This window comes from Megalobrama amblycephala, linkage group LG24, assembly GCF_018812025.1.
Source record: "Megalobrama amblycephala isolate DHTTF-2021 linkage group LG24, ASM1881202v1, whole genome shotgun sequence".
Lineage (NCBI taxonomy): Eukaryota > Metazoa > Chordata > Actinopteri > Cypriniformes > Xenocyprididae > Megalobrama > Megalobrama amblycephala.
The window spans coordinates 25,100,511-25,124,652 of record NC_063067.1 but is presented as its reverse complement, the minus strand read 5'-3'; the positions used below and the strand labels follow the sequence as shown (position 1 = coordinate 25,124,652).

At 36.7% G+C, this 24,142-nt stretch overlaps 1 protein-coding gene across 1 annotated transcript in view; it reads left to right on the top strand.

Moving 5' to 3' along the window:
- b4galt5 (UDP-Gal:betaGlcNAc beta 1,4- galactosyltransferase, polypeptide 5) overlaps positions 1-23,228 on the top strand; it is a 30,960-nt gene extending 7,732 nt beyond the window's left edge. The window contains exons 2-9 of the mRNA XM_048177609.1: positions 15,884-16,003; positions 16,567-16,680; positions 17,968-18,095; positions 18,914-19,030; positions 19,464-19,651; positions 19,764-19,886; positions 22,152-22,253; positions 22,585-23,228. Of these exons, the coding sequence (XP_048033566.1) occupies positions 15,884-16,003; positions 16,567-16,680; positions 17,968-18,095; positions 18,914-19,030; positions 19,464-19,651; positions 19,764-19,886; positions 22,152-22,253; positions 22,585-22,732 (1,040 nt within the window). The 3' untranslated portion in view covers positions 22,733-23,228. The remainder of the gene's footprint in view (positions 1-15,883; positions 16,004-16,566; positions 16,681-17,967; positions 18,096-18,913; positions 19,031-19,463; positions 19,652-19,763; positions 19,887-22,151; positions 22,254-22,584) is intronic.
- The last annotated feature ends 914 nt before the right edge of the window (positions 23,229-24,142 follow it).

Genomic DNA, 24,142 nt, shown 5'->3' with positions numbered 1-24,142 from the left:
CAGGATCCAGGTTATGCTGCCCTTGCCCACGTTATGCTTTGGTCTTTCTGAATGGTAATCTACCATAATTTCTGTGAAGCCTTTTGTTCAGATTGTTGGTATCTTGTGGTTACGTGACATTTTATGCACTATATACCTAGCTAAGAGAACTAAAACCAGCCTGGTGAATGGAAAACCACCACAAACAGATAAAAAGGTCGCAATACAAAGGTGGGCTTGAAAATACATCTGTGGCTCCATGATTATTATCATCATGTAGTTCCTGCTTATTTCCTTTCTCAGAAGGTTTTATGAGTGGCTGCTATAGGTGAATGTTAAGGTGTTTCTGGGCTGTATTTGTGGTTGCTTTCTGAGTACTGACACAAGTTAAAAGACCAGATCCCTAAGACTCAATGATATTCTGGTCTACACTCTAAAAGTGGGAACCTGCAATTGTTACCTTGAAGAGCGATTTTTAACTGATTTAATAAAAATGAGTTTGTTGGTAAAAAGTTGCATCTGAATTTATGCATGTATGTGAGAGCCATTAGTGCTTTTCCAATCATGTGAGTGTGACTTTTGCTATTTTGCTCTTCTAGCTTTGTAACCACACATGCATAGTGCATTTATGTGCAGGATGTTCAACACCACAATCCCCACCAAAAACCTACTTAGATGAACACTCATGGAGACACATGCAAATGCTGCAAAGCTAAAAATCACTCTTCAGCCTGGAGCTGTGCAGAAACAACATATGTTGAAATATGCATGCATGTCTTCCATGTAGTGGCGTAAGAAGACATTTATTAGAGGACCTAATGCAGGATCAGCCCATCTGAGGTTCCAACATCTCACCATCTAGTTTTATATTCGTAAAAAGTAATTTATCTTTTCCGGTCTGACATGGTGTGGAAAGTAGTTGCTTAGAGGCAGGGCATTCCAGCTGGTCTCTGGTTAGTGTCATATTTGCATGGCCATTTGTTTACAGAAGATTAGGTCTGATGGAAATGCACCAGTGAGGATAGACAGAGGAAATGTTCACCTACAGTTTGGTACACATGTTAGACAGAGGAAAAAGAAATTGGATATGGATATAGCAACTTATTTAAAGAATTAGTCATTTGTATTACACTCTAATTATCTTGAGAAATTTGAACTGCAGATCGTTTTTTCCAAATGTTTTCTGTCATTTTTTTCAACAGAAACACGACAGATGAATCTAGTACACGCTGAACCCTTATAATATCAGTCTGATATAGGGTGTTATTAACCCTTTGTTGTCCCTGCATTGCAAGCCCATCCACTGGAGCTGCTGTTCAAGGTCCAAGGACAGCCATGTAGCGTCTGGACCAATCAGCCACACAATTATTCATTGTATTTAATGAATTCTCATAAACTCACTCTCACTATCAAAGTTCTCTGAACCCATCCCCCTAAAACTGCAACCAGCATCCCAAATGTGGCCCACACAGGCCAACCTAGGTGTCCTGTTACAGATATATAGTACTTTTATGATCCGGAAGAATGCTGTAGAGACTAGTGACTCATTCTTCCTGAGAAGGACAAATAAACTCTCTTAATCCTATGTATTCTCTATATAACCACTTGGGAAATGTATAAACACGTATCCAATTTTCCCATCTCATGACTTTCCTTTAGCTTTATTCTATGTATTAATTCTCTCTTTTGAACTATTTTGGTATTAATGTTCCATAGTTGCAAATGTATAGTTAACTGAGATCACATTGGCAGCATGTTTGGTATCTACGGACTCCAACTTTCATTTCCTATTTGGTAATTTATGTTACATGTTACTAACTCTGTGACATGTTAGTATTATAAGAATCTAGAAGGTTATTCTCTCATTCATCCAATCCAGTGTCTTATGCTAATATCTTGCTACAGAACAAAGACTCGTAAAACTTCCCTCTGAAAGGGAAACTCCTTATTGGCTCAGACACCTCAAGAGGGTGTGACATCTTCACCCCTTATATTCACTGATCACAAGATCAAACCCCCTTCTCTTCCTGCTCTTCCTCCTCTTCTTCTTTTTTTACTGACAAATGCTGACGTCAAGATGACGCTGTAAGAAGCTAGAAGCTTCTAAGGAACCCAAGCTTGTGCCAGGCCTCGGCCTAGACCTTCCATTCACCAAAGATCCTCTGAATCCAACTGGTTCTCTTTCATCAAGACAATATCAGCAAAGATTCAATGGGAGCCTCCACAAATTGCATCAGGACAGTTTTAATTCAACTTGGAGAGACATGCAAGTATCAAACTTAGTTTCATTATCGGATACATTGAGTATCCTTACCCCTTTTAAAGAAGGGCCTGTTAAAACTAAACTGATGGTTTGCTCAAGGCTGTTGATCTGCTGAATGTCCAACAATGCTGTAACTTCTTGCTTTCCTGTACTCTGCTTTAGCTCTCTCTCTCTCTCTTGGTAAACTGTATGCATGTATGTGTGTGAATGTTAGAGTAGTTTAAGTGTTTAGTCTAGTTAATAAAGTCTTGTTCATGTCGCACGTAAAGTTGTCCATGTTTTGCGCTCATATACTGGAGTCCCTATTCATGTCGATCCTGACTACAGGCTTTTAGTAGAATAAGATTGTTATTTCCCATAACCTGGAAATTAACATTTCTTAGAATTAATAAACAATTAACACTGTGTGTTCACTGGACAACAGGTTAATTGATTGTAATATTAATTTTATTACATTAAGTTAATTTTATTAACTGATTCAAATATTAATAATTAATTATAACTTAGTTATGATTAATTATTCATATTTATTTTGAGCTAATTTGCTACAGCCATGTGACACCAAATGCCGTATTAAGAATGGAATTTGGTTAAATATCAATGGGGGAGGAAGCCGCCACCTTCCTGTAATCCTCTTTCATTAGCCACGTTTTCAAATGAATGAGCTAATCTATTTACTTGTTCAGTGATACGATAATCAGCAGTCTTATCATCTGTGCATGACCAAGAGAAAAGCTGCAGTACATACTCTCAGACTGTCTGTAAGTCACAAGACTAAAGTATTTGGTATGCATTGTAAAAAAAAATTAAAATTATGTATATATATCAGTAACACTTTATTTTAGAGTCTTTTAAGTAGTTGCTTATTAGTGTGCATATTACTAGAACATTGGCTGTTTATTAGTATTTATATTCTACATTCTTAATCCTAGCCAATACCTAAACTTAACCACTACCTTACTAACTATAAATTAAGAGTTTATTGAGGGAAAAGACATAGTTAATAGTGAATATGTGTTCTCTATACTAGAGTGTTACCAAAATATCTTGTGAAAAGTTGTCTTGTACTAAATTGAAGAATATTTATGTACCAGCCTTTGCTGTTGTTGTACCCAAACCAATGTATTTAGCACAGATGGTACAATTGATGTTCAGATTATGACTTGAAGTTTAATCAAATATGGCTATTACAGCAACATAATACTAATGTGGGGTTGGTTATACAACATAAAGTGTAACATAAACAATCATATGCACATAACTAATTACAAATAAGGATATGTTGATGACAGCCTCAGCTTCATTAACTTTGCATTATTGGGGGGGGGGGGAAAGTGCAGTGAAAGTGACTGAGGCTGTCAGTCCAACACACTCATAACTGTTTTACATTCTGACAAATTAATAGCAAATTTGTACAATCTCATTCATATGTTTTCATACAATCTGCTTTTACACTGCACTGAGGGTTAGGTTTAGGGGTAGATCCTAAATGCTCAGGTTATTTATTTTCTTTATTTTATTATTATTTTTTTTTAAATATAAAAATCGTTTTCTCATGACATTGGCCTAGTCAGTCATGAAGGTTTGGAACAACATGAGGGTGAGTAAATAATGGTAATTTTATTTTTGGCAACCCGATCTCACAGGAAAACGTAACTATTTTGTGTGGTGGCGATTTTGTGTTAGAGCCATTTTGTTAGAACCAAAAATTTTGTAATATTTTTCTTTATAGCAAAAGTGATTTTGCTTATTAATATAAAGTATGTATATTTTGCAATTTTTGTATTCATCATGTGACTTTAGTTAGTTTTACATGTGGTACATATGCATCAAGAATTTGAATAAGAAGAATAAGGAAGAAGGAAGGGGTTTGCGCTAGAAAGTCTTTTGACTGGAAAAAGTTCAAATTTTTGTTTTTCAAATGCTTTTGAAGCTTAAGTGTAAATAGCTTTTGAGCTTTGATTCTTTTGTTCAAAGAAAATGTAAACTGTACACTTACACTCTCAGAAAAAAAGGTACAAAAGCTATCACTGGGGCGGGACCCTTTCAAAAGGTACACCTTTGTACCTGAGTGCATAGTAGTACCTAAATGGTACATATTAGAACCTTTTTATAGGATTCATTTTTTTCTGAGAGGGTATGGTTATGGTTTCATGCATCAAATACTTTGTGCAAGACCCCTGTGGAAATGGTGGAGAGCAGAAAATGGCTTGGCTCGCCATTACAGTATGAATTCATATGAAAATAATTTTATATAATTATTAATTTTTATAATTTTATAGAATATGTAATTTTCCTTTCACCTCCATCCCCACCCCTAAACAAAATCATCACTGAGGCTTAAGCAGATCATACAAAAACGTATAAGTTAGATCATACAAATTAATAAGAATTAGCTACCAACTGGCAAAAAAGAATTGCATTGAGATTGTGTGGTAAAACTATTCTAAGTCGCACTAGTCTTAGACAATCTGCAGGCCAATATGGAGTTGTGTGCCTCCCACATTCATTCTAATTACTTTTAAATAAACTTTTTTTCATTGTATGTGTATTAAAATTACACACACAAAAACTCTACAGTGTACAATCTGAAATGTCACAAAGGCGTTTGTGGCTTATACAGAAGACAGACAAGGTGTAGTTTATGACGTCATCTCTCTTGCTCTCATGCTCCTGTGTGGGTGTTTACAGGCCGAGACATGCAACACTATACTCTCATTTGACTGCTGCTGTCGCACTCAGAAATTAAGAACCTCTAGTCGTACTGTGTGTGTTTGTGCGTCTGATCCAAAAGTTTAATGTTCCAACAGTTCCCGAATCTGTTGTTTTCTTCTAGCCAAATTCTCAAATATTTCTAAAAATAAACAAGAGCAGTATTAAAGGGCAATGGTCTGATGCCTTACTTTTACCAATTAGCAAACTAAAATGTCTTACTCAGCCTAAATAAAATTACAAATACAGCATGCAGTATAGCTATAAACTGCCAGAGGTACCATATCAGGAAACTTGACAAGGAAATAGTATGTGAGCCAAACCCGTTTTATTATTTGGATCTCTTTTTTTAATTCACCTACCCAGTAATCTTGAATCAGAATAACTTCCCCTCCATCTTGCAGCAACATCTCTTCTCTGATGACGAGGGCAGGGCAACCTGTCACTTTATTTTACGTTTTTTCTTGTAAAAGGTTATTTTATTTTATTTTATTTTATTTTATTTTATTTTATTTTATTTTATTTTATTTTATTTTATTTTATTTTATTTTATTTTATTTTATTTATTTTATAACAGGCCAGAAGTATCATATGTCACAGATCAGTAAAAATATTTGTTCTTACTCATAACTATCACGTTTTGCTTGTACGGTACCCAATGAAATGTAGTACAGTGACTGTTAAGATTTCTAAGTGTTAATATGTAAATGTGGGCTGTCATAAGATAATGAGCTCATGGATGTGACATCACAGGGTTTGACATTATGCCTTGTCGTGTGCTTGTCTCATCAGTGTTCAATCAGCTTTGACATATTTAAATCTGTATATTTTGTGATATTTACCCCATGGGCATTTTTTAAATCTTATTAAATTTAGGCTTCATCTTTAATTTGATCAGTAAATTAATTAGAAAAATAAGACTGTTACCAATCAAATTGAATCATTTACAATGAAAAATTACAACTGCATTAAATAATGTTATGAGATTGTTTTAGATATTTTTTGAAAATACAAATAAGAAATGTTGGAAAGAATGATACTTTTAAACATGTAACTAAACTGCCAGTAGGTGGCGGCAAGTGACTGCCTTAATGAGTGAGTCATTGAGTCATTCATTCAAACGATTCATTCAAACGTCTGAATCATTCAGTAATGAGAACACAGCTGAGTGTTTCTGTGAAATGTGATATGGTTCTGCTGTGATCTTTGTTTAGAACTATTTTTTTCTGCTGAAACAGAACAAAAGCAGTCAATATTGCATCTAATTACTTTTTTAATCGTGATGGTATTCAGGAAAACAGTACTCTTTAACTGTATCATATGTTATAAATATAAAAACTGCACATTTAGAATTTTACTGCAGTAGTCTATTTTAACTGAGTTTCTTTGTGTGTGCTGAGCTCATTTGTTTCCATTTCTTCTCAAGAGGCTGCGTCAGCCTCAACAGCACAACCTTACCATCAGAACATTATACATGCATTATTATCCACTACTATCGCTCGCCACTTACACTAAATGAAATAAAATCAGAATCATTCTCTCGCATTTTGGTGATTCCGTATTTTTTTTTTTTTTTTTTTTTAACTGACTTTTTAATCAGGCTACTGTCCGGTTGGGCAAGTAAAATATTCTTTCACTTGCCCCTTCAAAAAATCAAGTTAATGTTGAGGGGCAAGACAGCACAACCGCACAACCTCAACAGCACAACCCTACCATCAGAACATTATACATGCATTATTATCCACTACTATCGCTCGCCACTTACACTAAATGAAATAAAATGAGAATCATTCTCTCGCATTTTGGTGATTCCCTAGTTATCTTTTATTTTTTTTTGTAACTGACTTTTTAATCAGGCTACTGTACGGTCGGGCAAGTAAAATATTCTTTCACTTGTCCCTTCAAAAAATTAAGTTAATGTTGAGTCCTGCATCATTATCTTTAATATTAGCATCTTTGGTAGTTTAGTTCAATAAAGATCTGGATAGACCGGGGGACATTTTGCATTGTGAATGTTAGGTCCGAAACATAATCTGTGCAAGTATGTCAACTATATGATTCTACAACAGACATTCTTCTTTTACAGTCAGTTTTCTAATAAGTTTGCTGTCATAGTGACAGTCTGAAGTGAATCTTGCTGAGCAAGTTAAAGTTATATAGTTAAACTGTCAGCATGTTTATAGTCACCTGAATATTAACATATCCTGGCACATGACGGTAACTCTACTCTGGTTACTCTGGTTTGTTGCCAACAGGTTTTTAGACAAAAACTTAGGGTTAGGTTAGGGTTTTTTTTAGAAATGCAGTGGCATGCAGACCCTAATTTGGTGGGGTGGACAATATCAAACACAGGAAGAAGAGATGCAGATGAGGAACTTTTTGTTTTATTTATTTATTTATTTTTTGACAGGCCTAATGAGATTATAGAGTAGGCCTACAGACATAAGTTTACTTTGTCTCATGTTAAATTGTCACATACAAATGCAACATCACAGATATGATGAAATTACAGGTTTCACAGTTGTCTCATGAGATTCCTGTCCTGAAAGAATTCCTGTCCTCTTGTTGTGATCTATATCTTGTGTTCCTTTAACACAAAACAACAGAACATACTGCAGACAAGTACACAGACAGCTGAGCTGACTGTCTTACACATGTGCTTCCATCAGTCTGTCTCTCTATTCTGCATGCTGCAAAGAAATTGGACCAACCAGTGAAATATTTTTGATAATGTTTGATCATGTACACTGTTTCAAATACTTGTAAAATACTTATGAACACAGTTTTTCAGAGTCATTCACTAATGTATCTTTATATTTTATGTATTTTCTATTAAAGAGTCTCTTAGATTTGCAAAAATCTAACAATTTCATTCTGAGTTTAATGTTAGCATGTTGCAAAGCTAATGACACATTAATCAAATTAAAGTATACTCCTTAAAGCATACTTAAAGCACAAAAATGACCCATTTCAGCCTAAAGAAAATCAAACTGAAAATCTCAACAGAAAATATGTATACAGAACTGGTTTCTTTTATATCCGATAACAGAATCTTTGTCATAGAAATAAGCAGTGTACATGTGAAAGGATCTAGGTTCAATTAAATGTAATAAAAATATGACTGATAGATTTATATACAATTCTCTCAGCAAATATTAAATACTAAACTTCTTAAAAAGTATAGATAAAAAAAAGTTTATAACAATCAACAATAAATAGCACACCTGAGACTGAAAAGTCTAAGTAGAGTCTGAAATTTCAATACAATACTGGCTTGCAGGCACAGTAATTATTACTGAATAAACAATTTTTAATAGTTGCTCATGTGGTTTTGAGAAAAAATAGAGCAGGGAAAGATTTTGTCCTCCTAACATGCGTCAGTAAACCACTTCCTGTACGCGCGCAGCACACACACACACACACATACATTTTTTTTGCTATAAATTATGGACATGGCATCTGAGGACTAATTCTCATTTTTCTCAGTTATTTTTCATTATTTCCTGATTCAATCATAAGATTGTTCCTACATACTAGAGCACGTACTAGAGCATGCGCACTCTTCAAAAACGGTGCCTAAAATCTCTTGACAAACTAAAATATGTAAATGTTTTGTATATATTCAGCTTGCTTATTTTGCTCAAGATAACAATTTATTAAGTTCACATGTCATAAAAACAAGAAACTATGCTTCTAACCAGAGCTCGAGAGCTGTCGTTTCCAGCCACACACGTTTGCGATGCATTTTGCCAATGTTCGTTTGAACTATGGTTTCGGGAAACACCAAATCGTTGAACTATTTTAGTAATGATGGAACTTGCGAATTATAGTTGGCTAATGATGCTTTTGGAAAAAGCACCCCTGGTTGGATTATAAGAGCAGACAGATTGCTTTAAAAGGAGGTAAGATGTGCCTTAAGTCATTGTGTTCTTGTGTTAGCAATGGCTTCCGCCAAAGAAATACATGCAACCATCATCGCTTTGCATCAAAATGTCCTCACCTTCAAGGAAATTGCTGCAAAGAATATTGCTCCTGAAAGAACCATTTACAGGATAATCAAAAACTTCAAGGACAGAGGTTGCTTTTGCCAATAAAAGCCTTTAAAACGTATGAAATTCTAATCAGTTTTTTTTTTTTTTTTCAGTGTACTATAGATACGTGAAAAAAATAATCTTCAAATACTGAAGCAATGGCTATGCAGCTGTACAGCTAGATATAATTCTACCCTAGATATACCTCTACCATAAAACAAACAGAAATATCTAGAATGTACAAAACCATGTTAAGCAAGCAAGTGTGTGTGTGTGTGTGTGTGTGTTAGTCTTGTAATATAAACAATTATATTTAAAGAAGAATGGGTGTGAATGGGAACTCCCTACATATGAACACAAGCATGTGTGTGTGTGTGTGTGCGCGCGTGTGTGTGTGTGTACGTGCGTTTTGTGATTTATGAGAAAACAAATTTGTATAAAGACATGGGTATTGCACTGGTATTATGACGTAAACATGAAATATGAGGACATTTCATGAGTCCTCATATTTAAAATAGCTTTAAAAACATACTAAACAATGTTTTATTAAAAATTTAAAAATGCAGAATGTTTTCTGTGATGGGTAGGTTTAGGAGTAGGGGTAGTGTAGGAGGATAGAATGTACAATTTGTACAGTATAAAAACCATTACGCCTATGGAATGTCCTCACTTTGATAGCAAAACAAACCTGTGTGTGTGTGTGTGTGTGTGTGTGTGTGTGTGTGTGTGTGTGTGTGTGTGTGTGTGTGTGTGTGTGTGTGTGTGAAATGCACGGGTGGGCTATACACTGATGCCTTATGAGTAATGCATGACTGGCCTTCATGTGATATGGTGCACAGTTCAGATCAGGTCATTGCCAGTGTGTGCCTCTGTGCTTTGTTCAATATATACAATAAAAATAATACTTTTATTTAGCAAGGACACATTAAATTGATGAAAAATGACAGTAACATAAGTTTATAATGTAGCAAAAGATTTCTGTTTTAAATAAATGCTGTTCTTTTCATTAAGCTTTTCATTATTGCTTTCAACATTGATAATAATCAGAAATGTTTCTTGAGCAGCAAATTGGTATATTAAAAGGATCTGAAGGATCTTGTGACACTAGAAGACTGGAGTAATGATGCTGAAAATTCAGCTTTGCCATCAGTTTACTGCATTTTTAAATCATATAAATGATGTCTTGGTAAGACTTCTTTCAAAAACATAAACCCCAAACCCAACCCCAAACCTGCAGCAGCAGCAGCAGCAGTCGCACATGATCATGTGATCACAGATTACTGAAGTCACGGGGCACTTTATGACCAAGGTTGAAATGCTGGCAAACTGCTGACAGGGCATCAGATGGTTTATGCCAGGATAAATCTAATAAAGTAATAAAATGTGTTTGCTGGTATTAGTCAGATAAGTCCTCATAATGGCATACATTAATATAATTATATCGCATTACACAAATGTTTGGCTAAGAAGATTGAGGTCATCAGGATTCAGGATACACAAGATAAGAGATAAAGGAATCAGAATCATAAAGGTTTATGTCTCCATAAGTCTCCATTATGTTTATTGTTGCTTTTGTGCTTCAAACAGTGGTGTAGTCGGGGCCATACGCTGTATACTTACTTTTTGCCCAGGGCTGTTTGCGTATTACGACTTCTAAGGATCAGTATTTGCGTATACCCACTTGTTTTTTTGCTTCGAAAGTCCATAATCTTTTGTCATGTTAGCTTCCCCTTTAACTGTTTGTCCAATGCTGTTGTGTAAACTTGCTATTCTTTGTTGTAATTGGTGCATTAGCACTTCCATCATTCTACCTTTTCCTGCCCATCATCGACTAAAAAAGTAGGCTCGATGGTGTGTGTTCGCGCTGCAGTGAGAGAACTTCGGAGCTTTTAAGCACTAAGTTCCCGTATGAACTGAAAAGACCAATTATCAGCGCAACTGAAGCCTGAATCTGAATCTTATAAGGCTCCAAAAGTGTGATAAGATTTCCACGAGCCATACCTGTCGTGACACTGATTATAAAATGCTATCCATTCGAATACTTTTGAGAGTTAAACACTTTGAAATGCTATAAAGTCGAACAAGATCTAGACTGATTAACAAAATGAATAAATGACTGATGAAAAGAGGAAAAAACATCTTGCGTCAACTTTTATTAGAAAGCTTTTCAAACTATATTCATGACCCAGCCATACTACAATTTATCACGTTTTATTTTATTAATTGTGGTCAACTTGTAGAATTTATAATCTATTGAGGGAATATATTTTCACTATATATTTATATTACAACTGTGACATGTAGCTATTGTTTCTGTGAAGACTGCTACTTTTCATAACAAATGCTATGATAAAAAAGAAAAATGTTTGACTTCTTATGGCACATTGAAGTAGAATAGTAGTATAGTACACCACTATAGTAGTATAGTACACCACTTCTTTTTTTAGGACTACACCACTGCAAACTACTATCAATGAAAAGCTTCACTGATGCTCTTATAGGTCATGATATGTTATGCTAAATGAGATCCTTTAAAATATCATTTTTTATCGAGGCTCCTGCTTATCTTATGGCATTGTTCAAGAGATATATTTAAGATATATTTATTTATTTATAAAAGATTTATAAACCTCCATTAGTGGATGGAAATATTCTAAGGGAAGGATGCCTTCATGAATTTGCACAATAAAAAAGGTCTTAATGAAAATTTGTGTGTTTTGTATATTATTAGTTTTTATTAGTTTTCCAGAAAGAAGTTAAAGGTAAAGTAGGCAATTTCAGAAAGGAAGCTAGCTTTGAAAGCATTAGCTCTAGAATGAAGTTAGAATGTCCCTAAAAATTCAAGATATTCTGCAAAAAATGTCCCTGTTTGAGTTTTTGTCTCATATTTACATCATATGATATAGTTAAGCTATTTTTTTAAATAATTTCATATTTCTATAGGCCTACTAGTAATAATAAATAAAATAAAATAAAATAAAATAAAATAAAATAAAATAAAATAAAATAAAAACATTAAAGGCAAAAAACATTTTCAAAAATGAAAATTCAGTCATCATTTACTCACCCTCATGGTCCAAAAGATTATGTGTAATAAATTCTATGTTGAATCAAATAAAACATTTCTTGCTGAAGCTACTTTTTGTAATGTCTGTTTGATGCTTATGAATGACTATAAATTGCAATAATGACTATAAATTATCTTTTGGGGGTAATTTATCAGCCAAATTTGATGTCCGATTAATTTGCGATTAATTAGATTAATTAATCGCCACATCATGTAATTAATTACGTTAAAAATTTTAATCGCATGACAGCCCTAGTTTTAATATTTAAACCACTTCTATTATTGATTGCTATCAGGATGTGAAGAGAGTTTCAACCAGAATAACAAAAAGTGTTTATGAAAAACATTGCCTATGTCCTACCTTTAAGCAGTTGGCGGGTCAGTGTTTATTTTTTTCCACTGCAAGACCTGAGTCATTTACATAAAATGATGTACCACTTGCTTCTGGTTTCTGTCATCCTCTGTGCAACACGCCAACACGGTTCATTTATAGGCCACTTTGTAAATGCAGAGCTCTCCAAGTTCACTTTATTACAAATATTTTTGGCCATTACAGGTTGCTTTGCAATATACAATATTATTTGTATATCCAAAGCTGCTTTACAGAAAATCATGATGTTAATCCTTATAATATCTTTATATCTTCATGACTTATAGTTGCATTTTGCAAATTAGAGCTGTGCAATAATATAGTTCACATTTTGCGAATGATGTAAACAGTCAAGCAGTTGAGATTTGCTATATAGTATATATTGATTTAAGTGAATATACTGTATGTTTGTGTATAAAGTTGGATATACTTATAGTATTTGCAGGTTACAGTGTTAATGTGGTGATATATCATGGCAATGTCATGTAGCTACAATGGGATTAACTAGCGATGTTGTCTGAAAATGTTTGTGATTCAGTTTGATTCTCTCACTCACTGAATCGTTTGCAGTGATTTCTCATACTGAAATAGCAATGGCATAATTTAAAAGACTGAAAACAAAAAGTGTGCTAGATGAGGTGAATATTTACTTACAGTCATTTGTAGGAAACAATTTTTGATGGAAGCATGCATTCGATGTATGTATGTTGTAAAAAATATTTTTTTAGCAACGGGACGATCCCCCATCCTCTTCCTTCCTGACGAATCAGGACGACTTTGGAGGCACCGGGTCCAGCACAATCTTGGGCCGGGGTCCCTGGCGTCTCGGGAAGGGAGGGCGCTTCGCAGGGCGCGAGCGCTGGCGATGCTCCTTGGGTGGCGCTGCCTGTGTTGCGGGTGGAGCTGGCTTGTTCTGCCGAGCCGGCGCAGTCCTGGGGCGGCTGCCCGTCCAGCCAAAGTAGAGGTGGTCCGACAGGGCTTGGAAGGAAGGGCCCTCTTGGTCTTCCATCCCACAGCCGCGGGAGGGCAGAGGTGAGCAGCCACCGCTTCGTCTAGGGGTGGCAGGTGCTCGTATCCCTTCTCTTCGGCGCCATCGACGGCGGTGAGGGCGGAGCGGTGCGTTGTGTGAAGGCGGGCGGAATACGGAGCGCGCCACGACTTCGTGAGCTCCTCGTGGACCTCGGGGAAAAAGGGCGCTGAGCGCTGGCGAGGTGCTTGGCGGCGGCCTGGCAGGAACCACTCGTCCAGGCGGCTGCGAGACGGCTCCTCTGGAGGGGCCCACTCGAGGTCCAGCTCTTCCACAGCTCTGGACAGGATGCGGAATAGTTCGGCATCCATGCCCTGGCCGTGCTCAATGGGCTCCAAGGGAGGCGGGGGAGCGGGGTCATCCGGCTCACCAACCCATGCTTCCGCTTCAAAAGCCGCAAGTGACATGGAGTCATCCTGCTCGTCGTCTGTTCCTCCGAATGAGACGAGGTCACTTGCTTCGGCAGAGGGACGCTGCTCAGGGCGAGAGAACAGAACGGGAGAGAGTTCCCTTGGAGGAGAGGGAACTGAGACTCATGCACTCGCAGTGCGGGCATGAGTCTCCAGCAAGCGCGCCGTCCGCATGGGGCTTGCCCAGGCAGGCGACGCACTCGCTGTGTCCGTCGCTATCGTGCAGGGGGGCCCTGCACGTAGCACATGTGTGACGGGGCATCGGGAGATGCCGGTGCCGTGAAAACGGCAGTTGGGTGGCTCTTTGTAGAGCGGCGAGGGCCGCGGAAGCTCTTAGGAGCGATGAAAACCGCTGTGGAAGAGCGGCGTTAAGCCGCGGGTGAAGCTCTCAGGCGGCGCGCCGGATGGCGGCAGGGGACGCACAGGAAGCGGGAGGCGGCGGCTAGACGACGGCGCTGCAGCTGCAGTCAGTGAAGGCGCCGGCGCTGTCCTCGTCCGGCGAATCCAGGCAAGTCCGCTGCGGGAGCCTCTTCAGACGGCGGCGAGAGCTGTCAGGAAGGCAACGAGCTTCTTCGGCTTCAGGCGGAGATCAGCGAAGAGAAGTAGAGTCGTCGCTGAAGGAGAAAACACTGAAATCCTATGGCGAAACGCCTGCTTATATAGCCCCTAACCCCGCCCATTTCGGCGGGAATATTCGCGCGCTTTGTCGCCATAGGCCGCGCAGCTATGCCGCGCCGCCATTGGTTCAACAACTTGTCTATGAGTGAACCAATGACGGTGCAGTTACACTGCGTTATTGAAAAAGGCTTCAGCAGAGGGGAAAAAGGGAGACTTTTCCCCATACGCAGTACGAGTGAAGTATCGAAAGGGAACTGAGGAACACTCCTATCTGCACATAAAGAGCAATTGTTTTCTGCTTTATCAGCACGGCCTTGTGACTGCACAGGACAGATACACACTCTCGTGAAGGACAAAGTTAATGATGGCACACTACATTTTATCTTGCTGATACAAAAATCAAACATTAATGCCACAAAATAAAGTTATTCTTGTATTTGAATGTGTGTGAAATCAATTGATCTCACGACAACACATGGCCTGTGGGTTTCTCAACCAACCAACACCACTATACAGATTTGGGTTACACTTTATTTTGTTACACTGTAATTATACTAATAAGTACTAATATTAACTTATTAATGTATTAAATAACTGCATGTACTTACTATAGGTTTAGGATTAGGGTTTGTTTTAGGGTTAGTTGCATGTAATTATGCATAATTTATAGTTATTACTATAGTAACTTATGTAACAATGACACTAAAATGAAGTGTTAAAGAGTGGTTTAGTCCAAATTTTCTGAAGAGACATAATTGTTTTATTGCTAAACAGATTTAATTTAGTTATTTATTCACACACACACACACACACACACACACACACACACACACACACACACACACACACTTTTATATGTGGTTTACAGAGACTCTCCATAGACGTAATGGTTTGTATACTGTACAAAATGTATATTTTCTAGCCCCCTACACTAACCCTACCCCTAAACCTATGCATTTCTGCATTTTTTGAATTTCAAAAAAAAAAAAAAAAAACACTGTTTAGTATGTTTTTAAGCCATTTGGTTTACGAGGACAATTGTGGACAATTGTGGACAATTGTGGACAATTGTCACTTGCTGTAACAGCCCCTGGTCACTATTCACGTTCATTAAATAGAAAAGAGCAGCATGAACATTCTTCCTAACATCTCCCTTTTGAATGAAAGAAATAGAATGACATTTGATTTTAGGTTAAATATTCCTTAAAGTTGAAAATATTCATCTCTCTTGATGTTCTTTTTGCAGATGAAATCATGCTTATGGCCCAAATATTACAGTCTCACAGCAGCTGCAGACTGACGGCCATAATAATTATGTGCTGTGTCAATATGTACAGTATGTAATTTTTCTAGTGATAATAGCCTCCTCTCTCTCTCTCTCTCTCGCTCTCTCTGTGTCTCATCAGTTAATGAATACCTGTTCATGGCTCAGGCCCGCGGAATTCAGATCCGTGAAAATGTGAGGAATATGGGAGCTCAAGTTCTTGAGCAGATGGTCCGCACTGCATATAACATCAACGGCACAGGTACAAAACACTCCTGATATATTCTCATCATTGTTATAAAGAACAGAGCACACAGTCAACAGCAATGTCATATCCTCAGGAAATAAATGCATTGTGATATCCTTCTGAGACCCACCAAAAAAGTAACATCTAACATCTCTGTAGAAAGAGATGTTAGCCAATCATGACATTTTTCATTCATAAACAAGGCAGCTTTTAAGCCTGTGTACCTCTTTAACATAATACTTTGCAAGATTGATTTGATAAGCATGTTCAAAAAGACATATTATAAAAGATCTTTATATATTGTGTTTTTGAATGTAGGATTGGCTTTAGGACAGTATTTCTTGACTCCAGACCTACCTGGTTTTAGATATCTCACTAATTAAAACACCTGATTCAACTCATCAGCTTTTTTTGGGGATGGAGTTGAGAAACACTGCTTTAGGATACACCAGGGTGTATGGAATATATGGTCTCAGGGGGAAAAAAAAGAATGGACAGAAAAGATCTGGGTCTCTGGAAGATAGTGGTGATGTTTGTAATGTATTGATGTATGAATGTTTGATTCTCTCATTTTCTAGACTACCCATATGAGTTTAACTTCAATGAGACAGATGTTCCTACCACTCCTTACCTCCCGGATGGCTTCACATACAAGCCCGATCAGGTCTGCCCGGAGAAACTGCCGTCCATGAGTAAGTGCAGAGACTTCTCTTCTCTGTTCCAAACAGACATCAGAACCATCATAACTGGTTCAAATCTGACCCTGAAGGGGGTTACTTTGCAATAATCAACTGACATCCAATATAACATATACCACATAAAAATGCTCTTAAAGGTGCCCTAGATTATGTTTTGAAAAGATGTAATATAAGTCTAAGGTGTCCCCTGAATGTGTCTGTGAAGTTTCAGATCAAAATACCCCATAGATTTTTTTTTATTAATTTTTTTAACTGCCTATTTTGGGGCATCATTATAAACGCCGATTTTATGCTGCGGCCCCTTTAAATCCCGTGGTCCACGCCCACAGAGCTCGCGCTTGCCTTGAACAGTTTACACAGCTAATATAACCCTCAAAATGGATCTTTACAAAGTGTTCGTCATGCATGCGGCATGCATGCGTCGGATTATGTGAGTATTGTATACTGTTATATTGTTTACTTCTGATTTTGAATGAGTTTGATAGTGCTCCGTGGCTAACGGGTACTGCTACACTGTTGGAGAGATTTATAAAGAATGAAGTTGTGTTTATGCATTATACAGACTGCAAGTGAATCATTTTTCTAAAAATGAAAATAGCGACGGCTCTCTTGTCTCCGCGAATACAGTAATAACCGATGGTAACTTTAACCACATTTAACAGTACATTAGCAACATGCTAACAAAACATTTAGAAAGACAGTTTATAAATATCACTAAAAAATATCATGTTATCATGGATCATGTCAGTTATTATTGCTCCATCTGCCATTTTTCAATATTGTTCTTGCTTGCTTACCTAGTCTGATGATTTGGTTGTGCACAGATCCAGACGTTAATACTGGCTGCCCTTGTCTAATGCCTTTTATAATGTTGGAAACGTGGGCTGGCATATTCAAATATTGGGGGCGTACACCCCGACTGTTACGTAACAGTCGGTGTTATGTTGAGATTCGCCTGTTCTTCGGAGGTCTTTTAAACAAATGAGATTTACATAAGCAGGAGGAAACAATGGAGTTTGAGACTCACTGTATGTCATTTCCATGTACTGAACTCTTGTTATTTAACAATGCCAAGATAAATTCAATTTTTCTTTCAAGGGCACCTTTAAAGTTTTCAAAACTAAGTTTTCACTTGGTTTTGGTACAGAGCTTGTACATGTTCTTGGTGTCATCAGCTTATGTGCTTATAAGACCACATTTGAACAGAGATTGTGACAAAAATATATATGATCAACAGCAGTTATCATAACAATATGAGTATTCTCACTTCCTGTATGTCAGAGGGCAGACTGAAGGTGAACATGAGTGAGATTGCTCTATCGGATGTTGAGAAACTTCTCGAGCAGGCAGATCCAAGTCTGTCTCTCGGAGGCCACTGGAAACCTCACGACTGTCTCCCACGCTGGAAGGTTAGTCTGTTACTTCCTGCTGGTGTAGTGAAACGTAAAAAAAAAAAAAAAAAAAAAAAAAAAACTGGGTTGTCTACTTTTTTTTCCTTCTTCAGAAGTTGGTCTGAGGTATAGAACTCTGTGTTTTGCATGAAAAGCTATGTTGCAGGATGGGTTGAAGTTCTTTTCATAGTTATTTTGTAAAACGCCTGTTACTGACTTCTTTGTCTGGTTATAACCACATTGGGACTGTAAACCCCCTTAACTGTCACCGTTCTGCTAGCAGGACGTTTGCCATTATGCTGTATACTTAAAACAATAATTTCTTAGGCTAAACCTAAAATAATAATTGACTATATATCATTTGAAAGCTTACAAATTATAGTTTTCATATTTGTAGTTTTCTGATTTTCAAGACAAATGACAGAGGAACAGTAATTTATTGTTTCACAACAACAATATTTTTAGACTCATAAGGCATGTTCAGACATATATTTTGAAATAGCAATTAAAATGAAAAATCTTGTTCTTTTTGCATGAATTGTATGTGTTTGTTAAAGGATTAGTTCAAACCAAATACTGCCAATAAAAAACAATTAGTTGAAATGGACAAAATAACTATTTCATGGAAATGAATCATCAGTATTTTTTGTATTTCTGAGATTTACATCAGATATGACATTGGGACAGACTTTAGAAACACCAAATAAACATCAAATACATCGTAATTAAATATTCAGTATATAGTGGAACACATGGGAAATTCATATGGTTTTTCTGTAAGGGTGACAATTATTTTTTCCTAAGTTTTGCTGTCATTTTCCTAATTCACGTTTTAGGTGGCCATCTTGGTTCCTTTCCGAAATCGCCATGAGCACCTTCCGATACTTTTCCGACATCTGATCCCAGCACTGCAGAGGCAGAGATTGCAATTCGGCTTCTACATCATTGAACAGGTGAGTGTAACGGAGGCCAGCTATAAGAGCCGTGTGTCACTGCCCTGACCTCAAGAGGCACGCTAGCAACTGAAATGCCGGATCGAATCCCGCTTGCGATTGTGGTGCGATTAGAACCAGGGGGGTTACAGTGAGAAAAATAAGGTTGTCATATAACCCTGTGTAGCTCAAGTATGCAAATTATTTTGAGCACAAGTGTACATATTTGTATACTGCAAAAACAGTATACTTTTCTAAACATACCCATAAGGTTTGGACTGTCACACAATTTGTAAGAATGGTTTAACAAACGATTGACACAAATTCATTCTACTCATATGTATTACTGCAAATTGCCATTGTCAATGTAGTCATTTCATTGTAAAATAGTCATTTTTAAAGTAATGCTAAGAGTAAAGGACTGGAAGTTAAAAAAAAATGTGTGTGTCTACAGGCAGGAAATGAACCGTTCAATCGTGCCATGCTGTTTAATGTCGGTTTCAAAGAGGCCATGAAGGACTTGAACTGGGACTGCTTAATATTCCACGATGTTGACCACATTCTGGAAAATGACCGCAACTACTATGGTTGTGGTGAAATGCCAAGACATTTTGCGGTCCAACTCAACAAGTACTCTTACATGTAAGTTTTCATAATACACTGTTTTCCTGACATGCGATTTTGAAATGTTGTTCAGTTTGTGTATTATTTATGTGTGATGTTTGGTTCTGAATGCATCTCTTTGAATATGTAGGCTTCCATATGAGGAGTTCTTTGGTGGGGTGAGTGGGATGACCGTGGAACAGTTCCAAAAGATAAATGGCTTTCCCAATGCTTTCTGGGGCTGGGGAGGGGAAGACGACGACCTTTGGAACAGGTACGAGGTTGAAACTCTTCAGAGCAATTATCAGGATTTTGTAACACAATGATCTCATGTTTTTTTCGAAAGAAAACCTCCCAGTTTACCGTAAAAGCTGATAGTAATGCTTCCTGAACTGGACTGTCTAGATTCCTCTAAAAACATATTATAAAAGGAATAACTGACAATGGGCATTACAGGTGCTCTCATTCATTTTTTCCTCAATTAAGATGGTTTACAGATAAAAGATGAAATATACTTTTGAATATGTTAAAATCACATGTACATGCATGAAGTGAAGACTCCAGTTATATCTAAAACCTGTTTTATTTTGCATGGAGAGGGTCATTTCATGGATACCACAATTTTGAGAACAGATGACTACTTTTACAAAAAAGAAAAATACTTTATTTTATTATACTGAATAGCATACTTTATGTATTGAATAAACTAAAAATAATTGTACTGCTAGTATATTTGTGAATGTACTATTTCAGTACTTCTTGAGATTAAATTGGCACACTTAAAGTATGGCTTTTAACCAAAGTGTACTTTAAGTGTAACAATAGTAGATAAGTTTTTCTCTTCTATTGTAACTATTGTGTGAACGGACCCACTTTATATTAAGTGGCCTTAACTACTATGTACTTACATTTAAATTAATCATTTGATACAATGCACTTATTGTGTACATACATGTTTTTACATTGTACTTATATTTTAAAAACACCTGCATGTAATTACATCTGTAATTAATTTCTGTAATTACATTTATAATTACACTGTTGACCCATCCCTTAACCCTTACCCCTACCCTTAAACCTACCCATACCACCAAACCTATTCCTAACCTTACCCGTATCCCACCTCAATAGCTGCAAATGTGTTTTGCAATTCAATATGAACCCAATAAGTACATTGTACTTATTTTTTGATGTAAGTACATAGTAGTTAAGGCCACTTAATATAAAGTGGGACCGTGTGAACTATATACTACAAGTGAACTTATAGTTAATAAATGAACAGTAGACCTACATCTGTTACGAAACAACAAGATTCAAATGCTGCTTCATTAAGGGTAATCCACATAACAGGCAAAGAGTCAAAACCACAGGGCTAAAAATCCAAATATCAAACAGAGTCCAAGACAAAGACAAACAAGGAAATCCAGGAAAACAGTCAGAAGATCAGCACTATAACACACAAACCCAGCGTAAGCACTCAGAAATGCAGTGGTAACACAACAAGTCTTTGCAAAGGGAAAACAAAAACACAGAGCTTATATAGGCAAACGTTAACAAGTTAATGACACACAGCTGAACACAATCAACCCAAAATGAGTACAGGCAATTGGATATGGGAAATTAAGTTCATGATGGGAAAGTAAAGGATTTGCGAGGAGTGCCCTCTGGTGGAGATCATGGACACTCCATCTGATGGATATCATGGGCACTCCAGCTGGTGGATGTAACTATCCTTCTAGATCACTTTTTAGTTTATGTGTACAATACATTTAGAAGTATTTTTTTTTTAAATGAGATTATCATCCTACATTTACTTTACTCACACCATAGAAAAATAATCAATAAAATCAGCCAAATATTTATCTGTTTTTGTTTTTTAATAGCACTTTGTACAAAAAAAAAAAAATCATGCACTATTTCTTATAAGCTCATCTCAAATGTGTGACTTGTTACTATAAACATGTAAGTTTGGAAGATAGTATGCAAAACTGGAGTACAATCTCAAAGAATCCATAATATGTGACAAATAGGCTAATATATTAAAAGTGTAAACACAACTACAAGCCAAGTATACTTAGAATACTAAATTATAATTTTCTTAAGTGTACCTTGATCAAAAGATTAAGTGCAGTATGGGCTAAATATGTTTCTGTGTACTTATCAGTATAAACCATGTAAATTTATATAAATGTAAGTATATTTTATATAAAAAGTAGACTGAATATGAGTATGCTCTTTCTCATTAGTTTTAAAGACGTATACTAATTGCCCAGCTGGATAAACTTCTTTTATGTAAGGATAGCCAAATACTACTTTCTTTGGACAAGATTAATTTGTTCTATGTACAAATGTGTTTCATGACAGGGGTTACTCAAGACAAATCTATTGTAACCAAAATCTATTGCTTTTGAGTGATGTTACACCTATACAGTATAGTAAATATTGTAAATAGTTCATAGTAAATATTGCAAATAAATAGACCTTCACTTTGATAGTTTTTGCAGTGACCTGGGACACTAATATGTGCATTTCTTTTCAGGGTTCAGTTTGCTGGCTACAAAGTGAGTCGACCTCATGGAGAACTTGGTCGTTACATGTCTATACCACACCACCACCGAGGGGAAGTCCAGTTTCTGGGCAGGTAAGTTAAGAATAGACCTCTTCTAAATATCTGAAGTCTCCATTTCTTATGCCGTGTCCCAAATGACATCCTGAACGCATGCAGTGATGCACACTTTGGTGATGTCATATGGATTGCTGGGTACTAGAATGTCATGGTTCTCATTATTGCATTGAATTATATTTCACAAAAAAGGCCCAATCTTTTGTAAAATTAGGCCTCATTCATGAGCAGAACAAATTTCTGTGTAAATCATTCCTAAATCCATTCTTATGTAAATTAATGAATTATTGAAACTGGTTTTCGACAGGTTGCTGAAGACTTATGCACATAATATCCTGTTGCTTTTCAGATACAAGTTGCTCCGTAGATCCAAGGAAAGACAGAGTCTGGACGGCCTGAATAACTTGAATTACTCCCCTCTAGTGTCCCGGAAGAGTCTTTATACAAATGTGTCAGTGACACTCAGTCGAGACCTGGCCCCCATTGCTGATTACTGACATCATACGAGGGACGGGCAGGAGAGACACATGCTACATGCTACACCAGTTTAATTTTTTTAAGTTAATTTTTTAGGGGGGAATCCTCTTTTTTTTTTAATTTATTTAATTTTTTACATTTTTTCTTTTCTACCTAATTTTTGTACCTAATTTCATCACATTTTACCTTTTATTTTTCCTTTGTCACTCATCCACTGTCTGTCTATCATGTAAATTGATCTGTTCTGGAATCCAAAACCCCAACTGCTGGACCAATCAGATCCGATGTAGTGTGTTTTCTAATCAGACTTTGCCAGGGAGATGAAGTCACACGTTTACAGCATGAATGAGAAAAGCTATTGAACAAGTCAATGACAGTTATGCTAAACGACTTCAGAATAGCTATTGCAGGGTTTGGGGAATATGCCCTTTTCTCTGCCAGAAAAAAACACAGCTGGTTCTGTGTATTAGAATATCAACCAATAAATGCAGATAAAAAAAAAAAAAACATTTAATACATATATAATAAATAAGCATGCACTGAAACTAAAAGTAGATGCTACTAACATCACGCGTTTGTGTGTGAGTATTCACTCATGAAACGTGGAAATGAACGCCCTCACATGAACGCTGTATGATATAAACATGCTCATTTACCGGCAAACATATTCCGAACGCATACAACAAAGATTTGTCTTGACATTATGACACAGAATGACCCGATGAAGTGGCTTGACAGGCACAGTTTCCTTTCCTGTGTTGATGTGTATTCCACTAAAACAAGGGCAAACAGAAGTTGCGGGCATATCAAAAGGCTTGAACCTTTTTTTAAATAGCCAGTAGCTTATCTCACAGTTGTGAATCACAGATGCAAGCTTGTTTCCACCACTGAATAAAAATAAAAGGTTTTTTTTTAAATTCTGGCTTTTTTCCTCAGAATTGTGTGATATAAGCTTATAATTGCAAGTTATAAAGTCAGAATTGTGAGGAAAAAGTCGGTCATTTTGTTCCCCTTAGAATTGGACTTTATAACTTGCAATTGCAAGTTTATATCACAATTCTGAGGGGGAAAAAAATCTGAGTTGTGTGAGATAGAAAAGTCACAATTATCTTTTAAATTGTTTTATACCGTAGCGGAAACAAGCTTCCATACAGATGGTATTAGAGAGAGGGACATTTGATTAAACAAAAAACTGGTCATGCCCGCCTATAAGATTTGTCATCAATATTGTTTGCCCGTTTTCCCTGGAAAGTAATAGTCATTTAAGTAAATGATTTTTCTCTAACTCTTAGGAGAACACCAGCATATCAGAGCTAATAGACATGGACTAAAAGCCACAAAATGAGGGTCTCTAACAAACCCAAGAGCTGTATACAAACCACCGCAATGCCAGCAAAATGCTTCTTCATCTGAATGATCACATATTTCTG